The 25347-nt window shown below is 33.5% G+C and overlaps 1 protein-coding gene across 6 annotated transcripts in view; it reads left to right on the top strand.

Moving 5' to 3' along the window:
- Positions 1-25347, top strand: part of LOC118192818 (uncharacterized) — a 560683-nt gene that overhangs the window by 200864 nt on the left and 334472 nt on the right. For all 6 annotated transcript variants that reach the window (XR_015040285.1, XR_015040286.1, XM_085813364.1 and 3 more), the window contains exon 2: positions 18853-18990. Coding sequence is in view for 4 of the 6 variants with exons in the window: in XM_085813364.1 (XP_085669490.1) it covers positions 18853-18990 (138 nt within the window). In the remaining 2 variants the exon portion in view is untranslated. The remainder of the gene's footprint in view (positions 1-18852; positions 18991-25347) is intronic.

Below are 25347 nucleotides of genomic sequence, written 5' to 3'. Positions count from 1 at the left end.
TAAAAATTGAAAGATATAGAAAAACATAAAGCACCAAATACAGTTAAAACAATTAAAAACTTTTTTTTTACAATTAATATTACGGTCTTTGCGCAAAAACAAGCAATTCGACCAGCAGGCAAGAAGGGAGATTTTTCGGTGCACAAAAGTGAAAATTTACTTTTAGTCTCACTCGGCAAAAAGACACTGAAGGCATAGAAACTGTTTTAACTTGTTGCGGACGCTGAGTCAGTATATGAAATAATTTAATTACTTAAATGATAATTCCAGAATGGATTAAGCATAATTTAATTCGATAAAAGAAGACGTTACTTTGTTTTTGCGAAGCTTAGTTTCTCTAGATCGGCAACAAATCCACTAAGTTTCAAATGTAAACAAATATGGCTTCTATGGTTAAAAAAAATTAGTTTAGCCGCACTTAAACTACTTTTAAATTGTTGATAATTTTATAACTATAACATGCAAGTTAACTAAAGGCATAAAAACCTTCACCGGACAATAAGAACAACATAATTCAATCATTTTAAAAGCAAAATATGCAGAATTTACAAACATATAAGAATAAAGAAACTGAACTCATTGAGCCGAATAACACAGTGGATATATATATGTAATAAATTCAGGAGCAGGAATTGAACGCAGGCGTGTGTATCCATAACGAACAGGAAATTGGAGGCGAATGCAGATTACATCTTCAGTTTTATTTTCGGCAACATGCTGTGGCTACACACAAGTCGACACATTAAATGTGCCTGTTCCAAAGGCTTACATTTTTGATAATTTTGTAGCAAGAAAGCAGAGCAGACAGACAGAATTGTAGCTATGCCAAAGCGTGGAAAGTAAGTGCGTAATGTTCAGAATGAAATCTCAAGTCAGATTGAGTTAGTTTTGGTTCTCAAAGCATTCTGATTGGATGGTTAATATTGCTGTAAAATTATTATTGGATGTTAAGAGTTTTAGTTCCGTTTACATCATCAGAATTATGTAAGAGTCATATTACATAGATTTTTCCCGAAATGTTGCAGTGCAAATAGATGTTGTTATTTTTAGAATTGAGAAGGGAAATTAATTTACGCTGCTAATTTAATCTTTTACATATTTTTTACTTTTCTTACATATATTTGTATAATTTTGGTGCGGCCGATTGCAACCAAAATGGGGGGCGTGCACATCTACACGTTTTAGTAGTCCCACATACAAAATTTTAACGCTCTGTGGCTATTCGTTTTTGAGTTATGTGAGATACATACATACCTGCATACCAACGTACATACGTACAGACGTCACGAAGAAATCTCTTCTGAATCCATTTTAAATTAGTTTTATAATTCGTTTGGGAAAAAAGAGTCTTTTTTTCCCCTATCCTTACGTACAGATGTCACGAAAAAACATCGTTAAGTTGCATTCGATAGCTGTCAAAATGGATATTTTCGTTGAAATATGGTACCCGGAATTTTTCACGATTCGGTAGAACTCCGTTTATTGCTTTCAAATCGCTTAGTTTATTAATCAATAATAGATAAATTAATTTGAAGAAAAAACTAAATATCTTACTCTTTACCAAATGTCGATACACAAGAAAAATGGAAGAAAAAAAATTAGTTCAGGCAGTGGCAACACATTTTAAATCACTGAGTTTGTTGATTACATTCGAAAGAAATTTGTTGATTACATTCAAATATATTAGGTTCCGTCGAGTGACAACACATTTTTTTGCACACTGCTTTGAAATTGTCCAGTTTGATAACGAAAATTTCTTAAAATTACTAATTAAATTAACCCATTAAACTAAAAATAAGAAAGTAATTAGGAATTCAAAATTTGGCATTCTAGGTTCACATGTTCGGACGAGTGTTCAAAATTTGGTGGCTCTAGGTGCCGCCATTTTTCCTCAATGCTAGAAACAAGTTTACGTACATACAATACATACACTGTGCCTTATTTGTTAACAACAGAGATATGACTCATTAGAGTGAAGTTTTGAATGTGAACAGAACTGGAATAATATAAAAATAAGTATGTCCTTTAATAGTAACGATATAATTCTACGCATTTTGAAAGAATTCTGTCAGCGAGTATTTCTAGTACTCTCTTCTCGAAATTACTGGAAGGAAAAGAGCATCAATTACAGTTATTCAGTTAGAGTACTTATTACGGTTGTACAGGGACCGGACCCTAATGTCGCCAGATAGTTGCTGAGTTTGGCGACTTCTCGCCAAATTAGTGCGATAGCCATTTACTCAATGTTAAATAGACTTGCCCCTGTATTCTTATTTTTTCGGCAGTTCATCATCCCTCTAGATTATCATGTTACATTATACCGAAAGGAACAAGAGTTCCACGCATTAATTGCACTAAAGTCATCTATCTATCTATGTACAAAATTCATAACACTATCATTGCAATGACAACATTTAACGAAGCAAGTGCATAATAAGTATACGGTATGTATACGTAACGTAATGCTTCAAAAACGTTTTGAAAAATATATTTCAAAGGCCAAAATGAAATTAGGTTGAGGGTTATTAAAAGCGGAATTTAATATTTAAAAAAAAGATTTAGATTTGGATTTCGTACTGATAAAAATCAAAAGAATATTTCTTCGAAATTTTGGTACAATGAATTATCCGTAAAATATACATGCTGAAGTGAAATAAATTTATGAGGGGATGATGCTGTAATGACCAAATAGAAATTCAGAAAGAAAATAATACGAAACTTGAAAAGCAAACATTATATGATCACTCTATTCATTACTTTTATTCCTTAACAGTTCTTCGAATGACCTCTAATAACCGTACCATAAATATCTCTGATACCCTCTGGTAACGTATCAATTTCTCTAGTCAAAATATATTATGCGAAATAATATTACTATTGGATGCCCATCATTTTTCTCATCCATCCCTTTGCTTTCAAAATAGCTTTGACCCCGAGTTCAGTACTTTTATGATTTTGTATTTTTTTGCTTGTTTATGGGCCTGAGATTAAAAGACCAATGATCTAAATAAACGTTTCTGGCAATACATTTCCATAATAATAAATCTTCGTGATAGTCTTCATTTCGGGGGAAATTACAAATTTGTCAACAGAGTTATCTGGGGAGTAAAATATTGGAACCTTTCATTAACCATTAAAAAGCACATCACGATAATGTGGCTAATGAAGACATCTCGTTCACATTTAGAGGTGTGTCGCTTGTAATGGAGATTTTTACATAAAAATTCGCTTTTTCCTTCAAGGTCAAGCAAATGACAAACATTAACATACGTAATAATCTGATTGGTGTTATCAGGTTATCGGTTGTGTGTATTTAGCAATGAACTTCATGTAGACAGTAATTTTTCGAAAAGGATTATTGAAGAAAATGGATATGTTTGTCCACCTAAATCACCAAGGGCTAAATGTAACTTTCAATTATGTTGAGTTACCTGAGTGTCAACTAGGTATAAATTACAAGATAAAATACATTATAGCCTATATTCATTAGAAAGTGTTTAAACCTTACGAACGAATTTTTCAAGAGAAAGCTGCCAAATAAAATAATCACTCATAAATATAGCTTTCTAAATCAGCTATGTCCAATCTTCTGTCTTCAAAGCTCGTTGATGCGTTTATGCAATAGAAAAACGAACGAAATGGTGAACACATGCTACTTGAAAATAGGAATCGATCGAAAGATTTTGGCGCCTATGACTGTTTACTTAAATGAAAGTGTGTGTTTGCGGCCAAAAGCAGATATTAAACATTGAGAGGATTTCTTATGTTGATGTCAGTGTGAACTTCTATATTAACACAATGAATTTGCAAACACTGAGCAAATACCAACGAGCACAGTTTCAATATGGCCATTATTTTTAAATTCTTACTATTAGCTCACACTTTCTCTATATCTTGTTCAAATTTTCACTCGTTAATAAATACTTTTTATTCATCTACTCAAGTTCAAATACATTTTTTTAAACTTGTAGTGGATGATACTTGATGTTAATAAATACTTTTTATTCATCTACTCAAGTTCAAATACATTTTTTTAAACTTGTAGTGGATGATACTTGATGTTAATACAGTTTTTCATATATTAAATTTTTTAAAATTTTTTATTTAAATTTTTTTATTTAAATTTAAATTTTATTTTTTTATTAGTCCAAAGGGGCTTTGGTCAAGGACTATAGTTTTTGTTTTGCGATTTTGCGTTGAATCAAATGTTGGAATGTTGGAGTCCTGCATTATATTTGAAGAAATTAAATAATGAAAAATATGCATAAATGTATGTCTATTTCTCGCTCTGTGATAAAACAACGGTACCGAGAGCCATCCAATTTTGAATGACGTAATCCTCCTATAAATATGGGCATGTGAAAGACCAAATTTGAAATTTGGAATTTGTTTTATTATCGATTTCATATTTTCTAAAATTTTAACGAATTTTTGAGTAACAAATTCAACGATTTAAAAACGAGCAATGGCAAAACTCTACGAGGAAAAAACCTTTTTATCTCTAGCGCGCGGAACTGTGTATCGAAAATTCTAAAGATATGCTCATTTTAAAATTATTTTGCGACATTGCTATTGAACTGAATTTTATGGTTTAAGTGCAAAGAACATGATATTTAATAAATAAAGGTAACACACAAAACGTTAAAAAAACGCGCCTTTGGACGTAATTTAAAATCTGAAACCTTTCAGATTTTTTTAACTAGTATTTTTAACTACTTAGTACATTATTAATAATTTAATCCTTTTCTTTTCTTTTTTTTTTTTTTTTTTCTTTGTTGATCTAAAGAGGAATTGAATTTAAACGAAAAAAATTTATATTACTTGTTCATCTTTACAATTCAGTTAATTGGTTGGCAAGTCGGATAAGATATTCTTCGAAATAAAAAATTTATATTGCTGTCTGACGATTATTTAGTAATATTTCTTATTTCTATATAAATTATGAGTGTTTCAAAGAATGAGAGAATTCGAATCATAATCATTCATGAACAGCTATAATTTAATTTGTTATAAAAAAAAAACACTTTGGACAAAGTCATACAAAAAGCATAAAATATGCAGTTTCATTTTATCAGATAAGTCTGAGACCTGATTTCAAGGTATCAGAAAATACAAATTGCATGTCACCATATTTGCTATATCATTCTAAATTGGTATCAGTCTTACTAGATAGAAAGTTTCTGGGAATATTACCAGGAGCTAGGCCTATGGCCATTATTTTGACAATATTTGTTCCTTGCATTCCATTCTGGTAACTTATCATAATATTCCAACCCCTTTTAATTATTATTACACTGAAATTAGAATGAAATATAATCGTGATTGATGGTCTCAGAATAAGCAGAGAGGTGTGGAATGGATACTATACAGCAGGGGTATTAAAATGTATGCGGGCCGAATGCGCAACTGAGGGGCCAGCTATTTTTTCCCACAAAGTGGGAAAATATAACTATTAACAAATTTCAAATATTTAAAATTTACTTGCTAAATATTTATGAAAACTTGACGTAAACCATAATAATAATATTGCTGCGTTCTACGGGTTCCTGGATTTGGAATGATTGATGACAACACTTGATGAAGAATCAAAACACAATTTATTCGTCAGTATTATACAGGAGAGTTCCAAAGGCGCGTTACAGGCGTTGAAAAACTACGTTGAACATGCTGAAGCAATCAGCAACACAGCCTTCTGGTTATCAGGCTACAACGGTGAAGACAGCTTCACGACAAAGCACTAATGTACAGCTTCAGATTCGGTTCGGTCGCTCCCGATCAAATCTCTGAACTCAAGACGCTACTACTGAACTGAGCATAGTCTGGAGTATAGGCAGGGTATATATAGATTTTAACCTGCTTTCGAGAACATTCTCGGGAAAGCCGGTAATAATTCATTCTAGAATTCTTACTGGAATTCTCACTCCGTCTATGCCATATCGCCAATTTTTTTCGCCATATATCGCCTAATAGACAATTTCGCGCCAAAGCTGGCAACACTGCGTTTTCATGCCATTTTCTGGGAATCCTAAACCCGCTTTGCGGGGACGCTATCTTTCCGCAGCCGGGCATTTGACAGCAATATAAATTCGAGCTTCAAATAACTAAAGTCTTGAAATATCTGTAACAAATACATAATTGAAATGTTTTCGCGTGCTGCCATAAAATTGTTTGAGGGTTCGTATGCAACCTGCGTGCTGCCTCTTTGACACCCCTGCTGTACAGGACAAAATCTACAGCATCTTCGCCAACATTTAGTGCAGAAACGGCTTCGATCCTATGTTGCTGTTGATACTATGTTGATTTCAATCCTGTTCGAGTAAACTAAAAATAGTTATTTAATCAAATCTATTCCCTCTTAATTCTTAACCACAAGCCTCCTCTAGTCTGTGCCATTGTTTATTTATGTCTATATCGATCCCATGCCCAATCCTATATCCAATGATGGTGTTGACATTTTCTGGTGTCAATCCTACACTATATTGATCCTGTGCAGATTTCGATTATACACGTTGTTGATCCTGAGTTAGTAGTAATTCTAGCTGTGTCAGTCCTATGGAGTCCGTTCTATGGTGGTGACGATCCTAGGCCGTGACGGTCCTACAGTGGTGCTGATCTAATGCCGTATCATGGTTACGCCATGTCAATTCTACGCCGTGTCGATCGTGTACTAGTGTCAAATCTACATTATGTCTGTCGATACTACGTCATGCCAATCTTGTCTTAGTGTTGATTCTAGCCGTATGTGTACTATGGGGGGTCAATAATATGCTGGCGACGATCCTGTGCCGTGTCGATCTTGCATTAGTGTTGATCTCATGCAGTGTCAATTCTATGCGTGTCTTACGCAGTGTCGAGCCTCGCCACGTCGATCTTATGCTAGTATTGATAGCTATGTCATTCCTACGCTGGAGTCGGTCCTGTGCTGGTGACGATTCTATGTCTTGCCGATCCCATAACATGTCGATCCTGCGGGGTGTTAATCTTATGCTCTGTTAGTCTTGAGCATTGCCGATCCTATGTTGGTGTAGTTCCAACGTTGTGTCGATCCTGTGCTGGTGTTGATCATTTTTCAGATTCGATACTACGCAGTTCTGGTCCTACGGCTGTGTAAATCTTACGTCATTTGGATGATATACCTGAGCGAACCTCTTTAAACGGTGCTGATTGGAGCCTGTAACAACGCTGTAACAAATGTGCATCTATCTCCTCTCTCATTCTTACATCATTATCAAAATTTAGTTATTATCATGTCGATCATATGCTGTGCATCAAAACTTTGCATTGTCCATACTACGTAGCTATAATCGTTTTAATATAAGTACCAGAATCTATGCTTCTTTCGCAAACATTTTATCGAGTTGGGAAAGTAAAGAAAAGGTCTAAGGCGAAAGAAAATTAAAAAATTCTACTATTTTTTCCCTTCAATTTTCAAAGAAATAATTAGCATATTTACAAATGCTGCTGAACATTAACTAATTATCATCTTTTTAATTTTTAATATCAAAATATTGCAATTTAATTAAATGCAAAACTGGCAAGATCTTTTTAAAAATTTTGAAATAGAATACGTTCTTAATATGCGTTTCCTACATAGCTTGAAACGTTTGATAAGCAAATAAAATAAAAATTTTAAAAAAAGAACGCAAAACATCTTCAGTACAATATACAATGCATCTTCTTTCTAATATTAATATTCGCTAGCTACTGGCATATGGCGTGCGCTGTACTGTTAACAACATGGAATTCATATATTACAAAAACATAAAGGAATGATGTATGCCTGCACGTGACGGTAATGTTAAACAATCCAAGAAGGTTGTTATCCAACAAGTCGCTCTCAAATATGCATACTTATTTTTAAGATTGATGGTTGCAAAAAGAAAATGGATGATGGAACGCATATTAATTGGTAGTAGTCGTCTTCTTCATCGTCCTAGCAAACGTTCAGAATTTTTATCTGAGTGTAAAATGTTCTTTTATTGGCTTAAAGAATTTTGGGTCACAGATGAAGAAAACAATAATACTGCAATTAAATTAATTCTTAGAAAGCAGAATGCTCTATCAAGTAGCGCTAAATGGGGGGGGGGGTATTTTAGTGCATTAATATGTAGGGAAAAAGCACATGACCTGGGTCAAATAATATTTACAGTAAAACTTTGATAATCCAGCATTCCTTTCATCGATATTCCTACCAAAGATGATGCTACTAGTGTTAATGGTATTAGTAAGGCCTCGTAATAGCCATTGAAGAAACTACAATTTTTAAAATTCCAAGCATTTAGACTCAGTTAAGATGTAATTTGGCCAGCTATCGTATTTCAAAAGATATCTAGTTTGGTGTTGCTGGATAATATGAGCTTTTAAACCTAATAATGCGTCCTAGATTTCAGTAAGCCACCCAGACGGTATAGCGGCTAGGGGAGGTAAACCGCTGAGTTGGCTTCCGACCCGGGTATAGATATATCCATGCAGAATTGGTTACCAACTCGACGGGAGTCAACCACTAGCTACCAGGCCGCAGCCCTGGGCAGCCCCGGCTGAGCAGACGACATTTATAAGATGCAAAAAAAAAAAAAAAAAAAAGAGATATACATATGCATACAAGGCACTTGAAGAAGAGTACAACAATGTACAAAGAAATATATACATGTGCATACAAGGCACTTGAAGAAGAGTACAATCAAAATATATGTATATACATATAAATACAAACTCATATACAGATATATACACACTTACATATATAGATGTTCCGAAACAAATAAAAGTATACATACTCTTGATATATACACGCATACATATGCGTTATCATGATAGTTAAAGTTTACAAGAAGCATGCCATTGAGGTACGCTGATCCTTAGTATAAATTAGGTAACATAAATAAAAGATATAAACATGTACAGATACATTACAGCATTCAGATACAGTACGAACTTTATGTATAAGAACCTGGCACAGCATAAATACAAAATTACATAATTAACACACAATAACACGCCGAATAAATACTAATTCAGAAGTCAAACAACAAATATCAGCGTTATATTTACAAAATTTTCACAGGACTAGTTTCGATGGTTTTACCGAACCACCATCTTCAGCTGCAAAATCGCAAATGAACAAGATAGAAAATAATGATTAGACAAGATAAGAAAGGCCTGGACAAGAATAAGCAAGTGGCGCCATCTCTTGGTGAAACCAGAACTAAAACATAATTTCTTTAAAGGCCGAAGGCAAATTTGGATTGGAATTAGGATCGTTAACTAATGTTTCTGTTCTAGTTAACAATCCTAATTCCAATCCAAATTTGCCTTCGGCCTTTAAAGAAATTATGTTTTAGTTCTGGTTTCACCAACAGATGGCGCCACTTGCTTATTCTTGTCCAGGCCTTTCTTATCTTATCTAATCATTATTTCCTATCTTGTTCATTTGCGGTTTTGCAGCTGAAGATGGTGGTTCGGTAAAACCATCGAAACTAGTCCTGTGAAAATTTTGTAAATATAACGCTGATTTTTGTTGTTTGACTTCTGAATTAGTACAAAATTACATATTGAATATGCATATCACATACTCTGTTGCTGACATATTGAACTAGCTTATATAGACTTTTATGACTACTATCTTCCAGTGTTAGAAGAGTAATTGCTAGTACAGTAGTATATTATTGTTTTCAGTTTCCGCTGGGCAACTCTGTTACTTTGTAGATTCTGGAACCGATATGGCCAGAATCTGGCTCCTGGTTGCTTGAGGCTGTTAAGTGCTGTATCTGACCAGGAGAACACAAAATGATCTGCATGACCCCCCTCCCCACATTCACAGTTACCATTCTCTCTCAAGCCAAAGCAGCAGAGGTATGAAGGAAAGGGCCCATGACCAGTGAGGAAATACGTCATGTAATTGCTATTAGTTTCGATTGTTGTCTTGACCTTGGGAATGAGATTGTAAACACGTCTCCTTGTGGAGGCTTGATCCCAACGTTCTTGCCATATTCTTAGGAGCTGATGGAATGTCCGACTCTTTAGGTCCGAGTGGCTAGGGGAGCCTACTGCGATACCGAAGGGCCCGGATTCGAATCCGAAGAATGTATGGATGCTTGTAAATATATAGCGTCTTTGGGCCATGGGGGCACTCTAAATATATAGCGAGCCGAATGTCTTCTGGAGAGTTTGTAGGTAGGGGAAAAGGGGGTGAAAGACCATCGGACTTGCTCCCTTTCGGGGTGCACTTTATCAAAATTGGAGCGGAACTGAATGAAGTTAGTACTGTCAACTCAAGGCTCTTGCCAATGATAGGCTGAGTCTTGCGCTTGTTACCCCTATGAATTTTGTGGGCTTATTCTGTTGTTACCGTCATACAGTGAGATAAGTCACAGCAACAACACAACAGGTTTCAGTAATGGCCAACTGAATCTTGATCTCATCTTAAAAATCAACAAAGAAGAAATGTGTGACCTCGTAGCCCATTCGGTTGAACTATACACAACTGATAGCCGTTTTTCTGACAGTCAGTGTACTCGCATATGCAGTGAGGATTCTGTAAAAGGAAGAGACATTGTTGCCAGAGATCGTACACGATCTCTGCAAAATTTTCTCCTTTTATGAAGCAGTCGTTGTTCATACTGTTAGTTTTTATAGGGATTTGGGAGCAATTCATGTTGCCTTACAGATATAGGACCTCTTTGTTCAAAATCGTCATCCTCTCGGATTATACCTCTGACTTTAGAGAATGACAACACCACACTTTCATAAGATTAGATCAGAACCGCTCACTCACTGAACTGAATCGGTTCTTTTTCGTGACTCACCGCTCATTAACAGTAAACTTGATGAAAAATGTCGGGAACTTGGAATGAAACAAGAACGGTTAGCGAGCATGGAGTAAACAGAAAGAGTCTAACGAACAGTGGATCGGGAATGGTTAACGAAAAGCGAAAGGAATTGAACAGCAAATGAGATTGGATGAATCTACTCAATCAAACCACGAACTCCTTGGACTTATTTCTTTCAACTGCAATTTTGAGATTCCCTAAAGCCTCCTTTCTACAAAATACTAACAGTAAAATTCTAGAGTAAAATAATCTTCAAAAAGTTGGGACATGATAAAAATTAAACTCACTTTTAACGTGGAAGAATAAGCGTTCTTTTCTTCCCTAAATTGAGAATCGAATTTTCTTGGCACGTTTCCAACAAAAGCTCTGTGGGTGAATTCGAAAAGAGCTATCTCTCTTTGCAGATGAATCAACGTTTTCTCGCTCGGTAAAGTAAATCGATTCTTGGAATTAGTTCGTGAACGAATGGTACATCTCTGCTGAATTTCATGTTCTTAACAGCAACTGAACTTGCAATTCAAAACGTATGTGTATGTACCGACTTCTTATAAATACTCTTATCGACTCAGTAGCTCTACAGCGGGTGCCAGACAGTGTGGATTACACGGAAATTAGAGTGCAGATTTCTTGGGTAAGAACAGAACGACTGTCCTATAAAAACTCAGAAAGTTTCTGAGCTTTTCAATTTGCTAAGAGACATAAATATGGAATTAAAAATAATTCATAATAAAAAGTGTGTGCGTTAAAGCTGGGAGAAAGACAGGGAAAGCCACACTGCTAACCTTTTTAGCATTAAAGTTGGGAATTCTCCAATGTATTCTCTCTGAGAGTTTGGACAACCCATAGAAAAAGAGCATTTAAATACGTGCTGCGCACTTAATGATTTTAATTCTGCCGCAGAGAAGTATTGGGAAAGAACACTGCTGATAGTTTCAGTGCCAAATTCCAGACATTTGTAAGTAAATAAATAAATAGTGAGGATTATAACGTATTTTCTCCCTCTTTTCTGGATGCCTGGTGTAATAGTAGCACAATGGGCGCGCATTCGAGAGGTCCAGATTCGAGTCTCGGCAAAGGCATTTGCATATTTTTCATGTCTCTTGCATGAAGAAAATCCTAATATTTGACTAATGACTCTACAATAACGCCCGAACTAAAAAGTGATGGATGATGATTCTTCACCACCAGAATTTGGCGACTGGGTTCCCTAATCCCCAGCCCCCCTTTAAAAGGGGAAGTATATAAGATATTTTCTCCCTCCTTTCTGCTTGCCTTCGTGGTGTAACGGTAGCACACTTGGCGCGTATTCGAGAGATCCAGGTTCGAATCCCGGCGAAGGCATTGCTTATTTTTCATGTCTCATGCTTTAAAGTAATCTAATGTCTCTACAGGTTCGGCAGCTGTTTCCCATGTTTTTGTCGTTTTCTATTACCTTTTGTTTAAAATTTCTACGTTTATCGTTTGCTTTCTTCATTCATTTAAAATACATTCTAAACTTGATAAAAAATATGAATAAATGAATAAAACTCAAAATAAAAATGCTATAATATTACTCACAAAATGGGAAGGAGGGGAAATGAAAAATATAATATTGGAGAAATAATGCGTGCTCATATTTTAAGTGATTTCTTTGGGGGGAGGACGCAATTTATGAAACAGTTGGACATTCGAACTCTATTTGAAAAAGTTTTTCTACATTAATGGTAATAAGGATTTCAATATAAAAACGCGTTTAAATATAATTGAAATATTAATAAATTTAGTTATAAGTTTTTTAGTTTACTAATAAGTTTTTATTTACTAATTAAGTCCTGAGGTTTCGAAGGCTTGATTAATCTAATTTTTGAAACGAAAGGAACGTTGCCACAAGCATCAGAAATTTAGCTTGAAAACCTATATGCCTTATTATATGACTGCCAATTTACTTTCTCTCGCAATACGATAGCTACATGGGTGGAACTGAGAAAGACGACTATTAAGAATATACATTTTACTTTTTATGCAGATTGAAATCTTGGCTCTTCTGAAATCATTGACTTTTTAATGAGGCGTCGTCTAGTATCGTCTGTGGTTTTCTTTTTAATCTCTAATGCAATTCTAAAACGCAGAACATCGCATCCATAAGGATAATTTCAACTGTGAAAATTCGCTTTAAATATAACGTGGGTGACCTTAAAACGAGAGTTTATTTCTGCCTCCACGCGTTTTATAATGAGGGAAAACTGCTTAGATTTTAGTTAAACGTTACATGACTAAATTCAGGAAATAAAATTTAATACGCGAAAGATAAATATTGTACACCGTGTCTAGAACCCGTCCTTTAGTTTTGCAATCGTTCATGCAACATGTACAGTAGAATTCCAATTATCCGAATCAATTAGGACCGGACTCCATTCGGATAATGAAAAATTCAGATAATTGGATTTTTTCCCGAAGAAAAGGTCCACGTGCATTTTAATTAATTACTGTATGTTGAAAATGGGAAGAGGGGAAACCTATTTTTATAAAAAAAAGTTTTAATTAAAATGAAAGGCAACACTTTTACGTACATTGTTATATAGCGTATTGTACAGTACTTACAAGTACTGAAAGTCATTGCTTGCTGAACATCTCGGTCAAAGTAAGCTGTTTGACTGTCTTCATCCGTTTTCGGGCAGCCAAGTCGCGCATCCGCTCGACAATGAGAAGTTGCATGTGGTCTCACTCGGGCTCACGCTCCATCCACTTCAACGCAGTTTCAAGGTCGGCAAACGCTTCATTAGCTGATGGTCCCGTGTCTGCTTCAACTTCGACATTAAGGTCATCTACTTCCTCGACACTTTCTTCTCTCACACTTTCAATAAGTTTATCATTATTTAGAATTTCAAACGCAGTTTCTGACGAATCACACATCATCCATTCTACTGTATCCTCAGCACTAATTTCTGAACATCCAGGAATTTTTAAAAGACTGTTTCTTAATTCCTCAAGTGACACGTCATCCTCATCTTTTCCTGTCTCTTCCCTCTCTCTTTTTCTTTAATTCTGAAAGCGATTCGGATAGTCGGAGTTCGGATAATTGGAGTTGTACTGTACTTCCAATTATAAAAATGTTTTAACTGTCATAACTATTCATGTTTTGACATTTTAAAATTAAACATTTATTTCCTTGTACGAAGTAAAGGAATCTCGAAAAATTTCGGGTATCATAGTTCAAGGAAAATATCCATTTTGACTACTCTCGAGTCCATTTGAACGGTGTTTTTGCATGATATCTGGACAGAATGAAGGAATCTTTTTCCAAAATGTATTTAAAGTGCATTTAGAAGAGATTTCTTCGTGACGTCTGTCAATGCATATATATGTGTCCCGCATAACTCAGAAACAAGTAAACATAGAACGTTGAAATTGTGTATATGGGATTGCTATAACATGTAGTTGAGTACTGTTTTGGTTGCAGCCGGCCACAATATACCCACTCTGTTACCCGGGGTCCTTGACCTCTGATTTTTTATTCTGATATGTTGGTCAATTGCGCATTTTTTGCTGTAAAAGTGATTGAATTATGTTGTTCTTGTGTTCCGGTTAAGGATTTTATGCCTTTAGTTAATCTGAATGCAATAGCTGTAGAATTATAAACAATCTGAAAGTTGTGTAAGAGCTACTAAGCCTAACGACTTCTCTATTTGTTTACATTTGAAACAATAGAATAGTGAATTCAGTCAGCTTGTACACCAACTTCAGTGTCTTTTTCTCTAGTGGGACCAAAAGCAAACTTTCAATTTTGTGCATCGAAACGTCTTCTTACCCGCTGGTCGAATAGCTTGTTTTTGAGTAGAAACTCTAACTTTAATTGTAAAAATTGTTTTTTATTAATCTGTTTTTAACTATAGTTGGTGTTTTATGTTTTTCTGTATTTTACAGTTTTTAATATAGGTTTTCAAGTTTTTATGCATTGTTGCCTTGCCGCGGAATGAGAGCTGAATTATTTGAATGAGAAAGATATCTCTAATGAAATCCGAGAAAATATGCAGCAAAAATGTGTATAATTTAATAGGCTGTACAAGGAACTCATGCGGTATCCATATCATATATTTTAAAGTAAAACAAGCTTTTATTTAAAGCTTATAAAATAAATATTGAATTGGAAAGATAAAAATAATTTATCATGTAATTTTAATGGGAACAAGAGATTAAATTTTCTTTGCAAAATTCCTCTATAAATTTCTATCTCGTATTATAAAACCTTGCGGCACCCTCAGTAAATTTGTAAAGATAATGGTTTATTTCCTTTTTAGGCGGCCACGTTTATTCGTGATTATAACGGTAACAGTAATTATGTAAAAATAATTATACTGTCTCACAAAAATGTTCGCACACTTTAAGAATTGTAGAAAAAGCTCTGTAACCCAAACTGAATTCGAATATTAAGCCGATATTTTTTCATATTATCTCCAAGTGAGTCTGAATAAAAGTATACTTCTTATTTTTTAATACTGACCTATTTTCTTTTTCTAAAATTGAAAATGTAAGGAGGCATGGATAAAATACGCCACAAAAGTGATCGTGCACCGAAAACGTTTCGTAAAATTTCATAGATAAAATTGACATATATCACTTTTTTTATTTTTGTATTTTGGGTACGTTTAAAAAATTGTTTGGCTTTATTTTTGCTTGCTTACTTCGTTATATTTTATTTAATAATTAAAAACAGCTCGTAGGAAACAACGAACAAACAGCATTCGGAAATTGATCATCTTTCATCATAAGGATGGAAATTCAATTCGGGATATCGCTAGATTAGGAAATTTATCCCATTCTATGGTGCAGTATTTGATAAAATGCTTTAAAGAAGAAAATCGGATCCAAAATAAAGTAAGAAGAGATTGTTCGGCAAAGAGGAATCGATGTGACTCAACGTGATCAGGTATTTATAGTTAGAAAATCTGTGAAAAATCTATGTTTGAGTGTTTTACAGATTTCTACGGAATTTAATTTAAACTTTTCTACTTCAATTTCACTTAAAACTGATTGATGAGTACTCAGATCAGCTGGATTACATGGGCAATCTGCGCGAAAAAAATTTTTTGGAAGTGAAAAAAATAGAAAGCTTAGGCTTTTCTTCTCAAAATCAATGGTAAATAAGCCCGAAGCGTATTAGAATCATGTATTATTTGCAGATGAAGGCAAATTTAACATTTTTGATTCCGACAGGAGTATAATTGTATGGAAGAAAAAAAAATGAGGAGCTTAATCCCAAGAGCTTGGTTGGTCAGTAAAGCATGGCGGTGGAGGTGTTCTTGTGTGAGGGTGCTTGTCAGGATTAGGATTAAATAATTCAGTATTTATAGATGGCACAATAAACGATGCTCTTTATTTAAATATTTTAAAAGATAATTTAAAATTATCCGCCTAAAATTTTGATACTGGAAACAACTTTATTTTTTTATCAGGATAACGACTAAGCACATGGCTCCCAACGTTCATTTTTTGGGTGTCCACAAGTTCGTCTTTTTTGGTGTCCACAAGTTCTGAAAACATTACTTAGTCTTCAGATTTAAACCCAACAGAACACATCTGGAGAGAATTAGAGGTTAGCGTACGCAAACACAACATTAAAACAAAAACCGAACTAAAAACAGTAATGATGGAAGAATGGAGGAACAGTGATGCAGATATTACAAAATAACTGTTGAACTCTATGGCGAAACATTTGAAAGGTGTCATAAATCCTGGAGTACATACTACAAAATATTAACTGATAGAAATGCTACAATATTTACTAATATGTGCAGATTCCTTTAAAGCGTACGAAGACTTTTGTGAGGTGAATTTTCTGCTACCTTTTTTATTATTGATTTTCCAAAAAAACAGTTTTAATATGCTCTTAAAATAAATAATGTAGCTTTGCTAAGAGAAATTTATATTATTTTATATTGAATTATTTATATTTTATATTTATTATTTTATATTAAATTATTTAATATTATATTATATTATTATTTAATACTATATTATGTTATTATTTGATATTAAATTATTTAATATTATATTATGTTATTATTTGATATTAAATTATTTATATACTTGTATTATTTTATTATTAAAATAATTTCATTCTAAAATGGGAATTTTTATTAATTAATAAAGCAATATTTCACTGAAACGTGTCCGAACACTTTTGTGAGCCACTGTATTTAATTTCTTGTTCTCATGAAACTATATCATAAATATTTTTTCTTCTTTTAGTTTATTAATTATTTTATGAGTTAAATAGCCAAAATTTCATTAAAAGCTTAAGGATAAATTTTCTGAAAAATTTTTAAATAAATTTTTCTTCTTTTTAATCTGAATTACAACGTTATGGATTAACGTTAATTAATACAACGTTAATTTTTCATTAAGTTGAAAAATCGTTTCTCAGAAATGAATAATCATTCTTTTAGTTAATTCTCTTATTTATAACCTTATGATAAAATATATTATTCCTAACTTGACATTAAAATTTACATATATTATACGCGATTAAATATGTAAGATAAAATGAAATTATACAGGTTAAGTTCGTATGCTTAAGATTTTTTATCGTCATTCTTGTCTTAAAAGAGAGCGAAATATTTTATTTATAACCTGTAAACATTTCAGTTATTTAAAACTGATATATATGGGGATGTTATAACTTTAAAAGTCCCATAAAAATAATATAATGCTGTGTTTAAGAGCGACTAATGACTTAAGTGACAAAAACGAAGCACCCTTTAAAATGAAACGCGGATAAAGTATATATAAACGTATAAAATGGGAAAAATTAAGATGGCTCAACAGATTTCATTGCAAATATTTTGAAACGTTAATCAATCGTTGAACAGTTGTTTTTGAGATTAACTGCCTAAAATAATTGTTATAAAAAAGAAAAATATATAATGATTTTAATGACTCCATCTAGGATAATTTCATGGGTAAAGTAAATAATTAATAGTAATGGAGATGAAGAACTGCGTTTACTACTTTTAAATCGCTTAGTTTGTTAATTAATAGCAGAAAGATTTAATTTGAAAGAAAAATTAAACATCTTACATGAATGGCAACACATCGGTGCGTGGAAGATAAAAATATTTTATTTCGGGTGTTGCAGCAGATTTCTTTCAAGTGAGCTTTCTGATTAAAATCGAAATATAACTGTCGTGTGCCTTGCTGAGTGGCAAGACATTGCTTTTAAATCACTGAGTTTGTTAAAGAAATTTTCATTAAGTTAGCACAAAACATATAATAAATATGAAAAGAAGCTAGAAATTTAAATTCCGGAGTTCGAGGTGCACATATTTGTATGCAGGATTATGTATGCTCAAAATTTGATGGTTGTATGTGCCTCCATTTTTCTATAATATGAAGAACATACATACAAATTCTACTTAATTCAATGAAAGGAATAGCGAATTCTATTAGCTGATTTTGCACATATTACATAAAAATTCTAAGCATGAAAACTTTAGAAACTGTACATATTTTTATAGAATATCTGCATAGAGACTGCATAAAAGTCTCTATAGAATATGTACTATCTCTGTATAGAATCTCTATGCATGCCGCTATAGAAGCTATCTCTGTAATTTTACACAATCCATATAATATTTTGATCTAATTCATAGAAAAGTTTATAGAAAATTGGACCATAATTCTAAAGGATACTGGAGATGTTCATCACTGGATTTTTTTTATAGAACTCTATAAGACATTTTCGTAAGCGTAATATCATAGCAGCAACTTAATAAACATCTGGAAAGTTTGAAAGAGAACCAAGTTAACTATTATATATGAATATATTGCATATGTGCATTTAGTAAAGATTGAAAAAATGCCTTCCAATTCTAGTTATTGGCCATTTAAAAATTAGTAGTACATTTGAAATTATGTTTCATAAAAAGTATTTCTAAATAAGACAATATTTATGTAAAGAAATGTTTTGTGAAATACGATAAATGAGGTTCTTATATGCCATTGATGTTTCTATGAAGACTTGTTAATTTTTATGTTTCTGTTACAGGCCTAATGTTTGTTCTTATAATGTGATGTCTATGGTCAAAGTTAGAAAACCATGTCTTCGAGCTTACACTAAAATCGAAAGAATACGCAAACCCAATTGCCCATACACGGACAGCTGGTGCACAGACTACAAACCAAGGTAATTTGTGAGCAATTTAAGTTGTTTTAATTTATCTTCCTAATTATCTCTTTGTTCTTTCTTTTCCCCTCCTTCTTTTGCTTTTAATGTGTGAAAGTGTTGAAGTTATTGTTTCCAGGTTGATCTGAAACTCTTGCCCCGGGAAAGAAGTTGCTTCTAATTAACGTAACAAAAAGTCTGTCATTTATTATTTGTGCCATAACAAGAATAATTATTTACAGATGGTATTTACACATTTTTAGAATGATTTCGATAAATAATTTTAAAACGCAAATATTTTGGAATAAGCATTTTTGGCAACAGCTTATTTTAAATGAGAAATATCGTCTGCTATTTTTTAATTTATTCTTCTTTCGAAATTTCGGATGTAAACACGCTGTAGAATGAAAAATAAGTTTTTACGCTTTCCGAATAGAAATATTCCTGTTTCATTAATTCAAAATCATTGTGAAATGCATGGTAATAAAATTTCTATGTGAAAAATGAGCAATAATATTAATCAAAAAGAGAAAAATCTGTCAATCATCATTTCTACATGGAAAGAAGACTCCGAACGAACACCTGAAAAAGGTTACTTATTGTTTTCAATGTTTCTGAAGTTAAATTATTGGTAACAAGAGAAAAATCTGACGACGCAGAAATCAACTGCAAAGTCTTTAAATACATCTGTAGCAACAATAAATAACATAATAAATCAAGATTTACAAATTAAAAAAGCTAAGAAACATAATGTTCACCAGCTGGTTCAACGCAGAACAACTTGTAGAACCCTGTATGAAAACTATTTAGCAGGATATAAATAGCAGGATATTGTGAACCTTGGTGAAGCATGGTTTTAACTAAATGACTGCAACGGAAAAAAAAAGGTCTATTTAATATCAAAAACGAAGAGAAGAAAATGTACAAACCTGGTTCTGTCAATGGCAAAGAGTTTCAGTAAGGGATTTATAATTCGCCGTAGGTTTCTCTTGAAAAGGGAAATTAAAGATAAAAAGAGCGGGAAAAAATTATAAAATCAACTCAACATACTATCAAGAGAAAGTTATACTTCCGATAGTTGCAAAAGAAATTCCATTTCATTGTCCCAATAACTTTCCAAGAATAAAACTTCTTCAAGACAAAGCAACAAGCCATACTCGAAACGTCATTCCTTGCATATACACCTTTTCAACATATTCTTGCGTAGTGCCCTGATGTTTCACCTATGGATTATTGTACCTTTGGTTTTTTTTAAAAAAGAACTCTTTCTAAGCGTAAACCCACCACGATTGATGGACATAGGAAAGCAGAGGAAGAGGAATGGAAATCAGTATCCCTGGAAATAACCATGCAGACAGAAAAAAAGGCTGTCCGAGCGAACATGTAAAAAAATACTATTTACATTTTAAGTATTAATAATAATAAAAAAATTATAAAAAAAAAATAAAATAAAATCTCACAGATTTTAAATTACGTCCAAAAGAGCGTCTTTTAACATTTTGCGTGTTACCTTTATTTAAAATATCATGTTCTTCGTACTTAAACCATAAAATTCAGTTCATATAGTTTTAAATTTTTCAAATAGTTTTAAATTGAGCATATCTTTAGAATTTCCAATGCACAGTCTCACGCGCTGGAGATAAAAATAATTTTTCTGTACAACGTTGCCATTGCTGGCTTTGAAATCCTTGAGTTTGTTATTCAAAAATTCGTTAAAGTTTTACAAAATATGAAATCGATAATAAAATAAATTCCAAATTTCAAATTTGGGCTTCCAGATGCCCTTATTCGCAGTAGGATTACGTTGTTCAAAATTGGATGGCTCTAGGTATCGTTGTTTTATCACAATGCGAGAAACTTACATACATTTATACAGATGCTTCATTATTTAATTTTTTCAAATATAATACAGGGCGATAATATTTCGTGGCAACAGTTTGAAAAGTGAAACGAACATTCAGAGTGATTCGACGCAAAATCGCAAAACGAAAATAATAGTCGCTCAGGGGTAAAGCCCCTTTGGAATAATAAATCGTTCTAAAAATGTGTCAGCAACCTCTGTAATTTACCATGGGAAGCTGCATAAAAACGATATGTATCTCTTGAGGGCTGTGAAGATTGTCTACCCGTCCCCTCTCCCAGTTTTGTTTTTCTGCTAGCTATATCAGTTAAAGAATAACAAATGCATTGATGTATAATTAATTATATGAATGAATGGTTTCCAGTTTTCTCGAATCTTTCGTTTACGAATAACAATAAATTGATAAAAAACTGTTTTACCTAATATTAGAAGATTTTAATTAAAAAATTTTAATTTGCATGTAATAAAAAAAAATTTATCATCACTGTTTAAAAAAATGCACCCATATTTGTTGAGAAGGTACAAATAGAATGCAGTGAAAAAAAAGTGAATAAATTAAAACTCCTGAAACCCAAAGTTCATTAATTTTTTCTGTTTAATTTGACAGAAAATAGCATTTGGCCAGCATTTAATTATCAGTATTATTATTTTGGAATTTTATGAGAATATTTTAAAATTGATTCTAGTATACATAAAATATGATTATTTCAAGAGTTAATATATCCAAATATTAAACACCGAGCATTCAGTTCCTTACAGAAAAGAATAGAACGTTTTGACTGCTCCCCCTTTATTTTTAAATGAACGCTTCTTTACTACTCATCAATAAAATTAATTTTTCCAAATTTATGAATAAAAATATGTAGTAGTTTTTTTATGTTATGTTTCGACAGATTCGAATGACGAGGAACGGGCAGATTTACGTTTTTAGACGACGAATGACCATAAATCTTTCGTGGAATAGAACTTTTTCGTGAACTTAAAATAGATGTAATTCAATTTATTCAAATTTCTAATTTATGTGATAAGTAATTATTTCAAATATAATTTTGGGATTATATTTACCCTATGCGTATCTTCGTGTATAAATTTTAGTTAACATACATTTTTCTAATGTAGATGAGGGGAAGAGGAGAATATAACATCTGTTAAATATTCTTTCAGAATTATTATTTTAAATGTATCGAGAAATTTTGCACTGCTTTTTGTTTTAATTTCGATTAACTATTGTAAGGGCTATTCAAAAATCGAAGACGTTGTAGTAGAAATTTCATATCGTCTTGGGGGTAGGAGCATTAAGTCATTAGCGTACGCGAAAGGCATTTGGAAAACGTACGTCTAAATGACTAAAAATCGCGTACAGGCTTAATTAAAATTCTTCTTGTTAGTCTTTTCCGAATTCTTACTAGTCTGGACTTTTCATACGTCTGGAAGCGATCTTCCGTATTTTAATATGCACTGTAATTTGTTTTTGAATTATTCCTCTTCAATAAGCGAAAATTTTAATCATTGATTAAACAAATAATAAAAAAATAAAAATGTCAATGTCATATTCGACAACTCCGATTATCAGAAGTTATATAATATCTAAATTACCATACTGATAGATAGAGGAAGAATAATCGATAACAGGTACATACGTTAGCTGTCACTTAATTAGTCTGAAGATATCATTTTATTGGCTTTAATGGAAAACTCCGCAGCCTACGTGTATCAGTAATTGAAAAATGTGATTCGAGAAAGGATTGACAGCTTGCGTCCACACTCTTCTACCAGACAGAAATCTGTAACTACGCTGTGTATATGCGGAAAAGTGAGTGACACAATCTTAGCTTTGGATCTCGTCTCTGCTGACAGGTCGAATAACCCTGATCGTAATGAAGATAAATGACTCGAGGTAACAGTGGAAATTAAGGGGTTGTGCTCTAATATAAACTGGCGTAATTTTGCATAGTATACACTTAACAATACGATATATGAATAGTAATTTTGACGCTTGTGCTATTACTTACGTGAGCAGAGAGTGCGGAGGAAACGGTGCGCTCCGGGCAATACATATTTGGGAACCGCATTTTTCCCATTAAACATAATTTTATAGGGGTTAGCCTATAGGGTATTTCTCCCGCATTCTTAGCATGTCTTCGTGGTGTAATGACCAGCAAACTCGGCGCGTATTCGAGAGGTCCGTGGTTCAAGTCCCGCGGAGGACATTGTTCATTTTTTCAGTTTCCTAACATCGAAATAACGTAATGCCTCTACAAGTCGTACAGACTGTTTAGGTGCAAAAGAAAGATTAGAATTTATTGGTTATGGCAGAGATTGCTATAGTGATCAGCTTAAGGGGAGGGATGCTTTCATGAAGGACTAAAGTTCTCTTCGAAGGGCTTAGAAACTAAGAACTGGCCAATTGTCATGTTACGAAAGGGCACTGCTTCGTATTCACGTTGAACGTACATGAATACAGCGTTACGTGCGATGATGCATGTAGGGTAAAACATAAAAATCTCATCCAACCAAAGCATTTTTCGGAATTTGAACCTAACTGCCAGAATTCACTCATCTTAACTAATCAGTCCTCACATGAGATGGGAAGAACTGATGATCACGAAATGTTGAACTGTCTCTCAAAACTATATAAAATTTTATATTTATTAACCCATCATCTTATTATTTCTATCTTTATTGTCACTTTTTACTTTCGTTGGTTTTCCCTAAGATGCGAATTATTTAATATATATAAGAGCAGAGTTCTTGAATTTAAGAGAGAGCTTTATGCAACGGGCGTTGACCGTTTTCATGCTATTTTTGCCCACCTCTTATATTAGTTACCTTAGAATCGTCTTAACATTTCCTGGCATGTTTTATTGGCGAGACTAGAGGGCCTGAATCCCTTGCGATAGGGCTGTACCTTGCAAATTTTCATAATTTAAATACTTAAGTTTTGCGTTAGCATTTTAGGTTAGCTTGTAGGGGTTTTTCTTATTTTACATAACAAATTTATTTTAAGTTGATACCTTTTTCTAAACGTCTCAACTTCTCCTCATATTCTCTCGCCAAGATGTAAATTTAAAGTTAAATGAAGTGCTTATTTAAACGGGTGAATCTCTGAGATTCAAAGCGTGTTTCGCTAGCCAAGCGTACGTTTCGTTGTTGTTTCACTATTACGCGAGTAATCCTCTTGGCCATATTGGGTTAATCATCACACCGGTTCGGTTTTTGTGAGTCCACCTGTTAGGCGTAACTTAAGTGCTATTTAGCACTATTATTTTAGGTTTGACTTAAATTATTATTCTACGATTTAGTTTGATCGCAAGTTGGACGGGGCTTTTGTAACGCACGAAGACCTTGCTTTTCTGTTTACTGTTTGAATTAATTTTTTAAGGGTTATTTTTAAACCATTCTTCTTGAGTCAGTAGTTTTCTTCACGCCTGTGCGAGAATTCGCCAGGTCATTTTAGGATCTACTCTAGTTTATGTGGAACAAGAGAGTAAGACTCTATGAGCTTAAATCTCGAAAGCAAAGGTCAATTATGTTGTAATACATGAGCTGTGTATTTATTTCGTTTGGAAATCCAATGAAAGGTTTATTTTAAATGGCTGTCAGAGTTCGTAATTACTTTTATTAAATGTCTAAGTCACTTGAGTAGTGACTTGAATCTACGCGGACCAGAACTTAGCCTGAAGTCCACATCGGTTCTGTGTAATCCGAGATAACCAAAGGGAAAACATGAGCCGAAGACACCATTTGCACGATGAAATGCGTTGGAGTGCAAAGCGCCGGAATGTTGCAAGCTGGTGCAAGAATCCTCTGTAGCGAGAAAGTTTGTAACGTTGCGCGCCTCCAACTTGCACGCAACCAAGAGGTGACTGTGAAAACTGGATAAAACACAGAGTCTTGTGAAGGGTTTAAGTCCCTTTTTATTCAACGTAAAAATTACAATTGCGTGCTCTTGACGCTCACAGACTGCGCCAACTCGGCGGTCAAATAAAAATAATAACCTGAAAAGAAACTAAAGACAAGACTGTAACTACGAGGCTCTCTAAAATAACTAACTCACCGCGTTTTACAATACCGCTGCTAATTCAGCAGACTTGAAGCTCACTTGAACGATTAACACTACTTCCCGCCAAGCACATAGGCCGAAACGCGGGGTTCTTCAATTTCTCGCTAACTACCTCCGCGCTCGTGAAGTAAGAATATCACACACCGAACTCGTTTCCTTCCTATTTAAATCATAATACTTCCGCTGATAATTTGAATCCTTGCGCGTTCTACTCAAATTTACATATTCTGGCATTGGCAGTTCCAGGGGAAAGTAAGGCTTGACAGGAAAGATAGTTTAAACTTAAAATAAATGTTAGTTAAAATAAATATAAACCCTACAAGTTAAATAGTGTCATCAGTAGGCTGTGGAGTCATTGCCAGAGGGATCAAAACCATTGTAGAAGGCGTGAGCATGGACACCGGAGAATTACCAGAACGGCAGACAATCGCTACTTGTTGCTATGTGCAAGATG

The sequence above is a fragment of the Stegodyphus dumicola genome, chromosome 3 (genome assembly GCF_044657685.1).
Source record: "Stegodyphus dumicola isolate Sdum_Otavi_A_Nest chromosome 3, ASM4465768v1".
Classification (NCBI taxonomy): Eukaryota; Metazoa; Arthropoda; class Arachnida; order Araneae; family Eresidae; genus Stegodyphus; species Stegodyphus dumicola.
The sequence above is the reverse complement of the archived record's forward strand: the minus strand, read 5'-3'. Positions and strand labels throughout refer to the sequence as shown.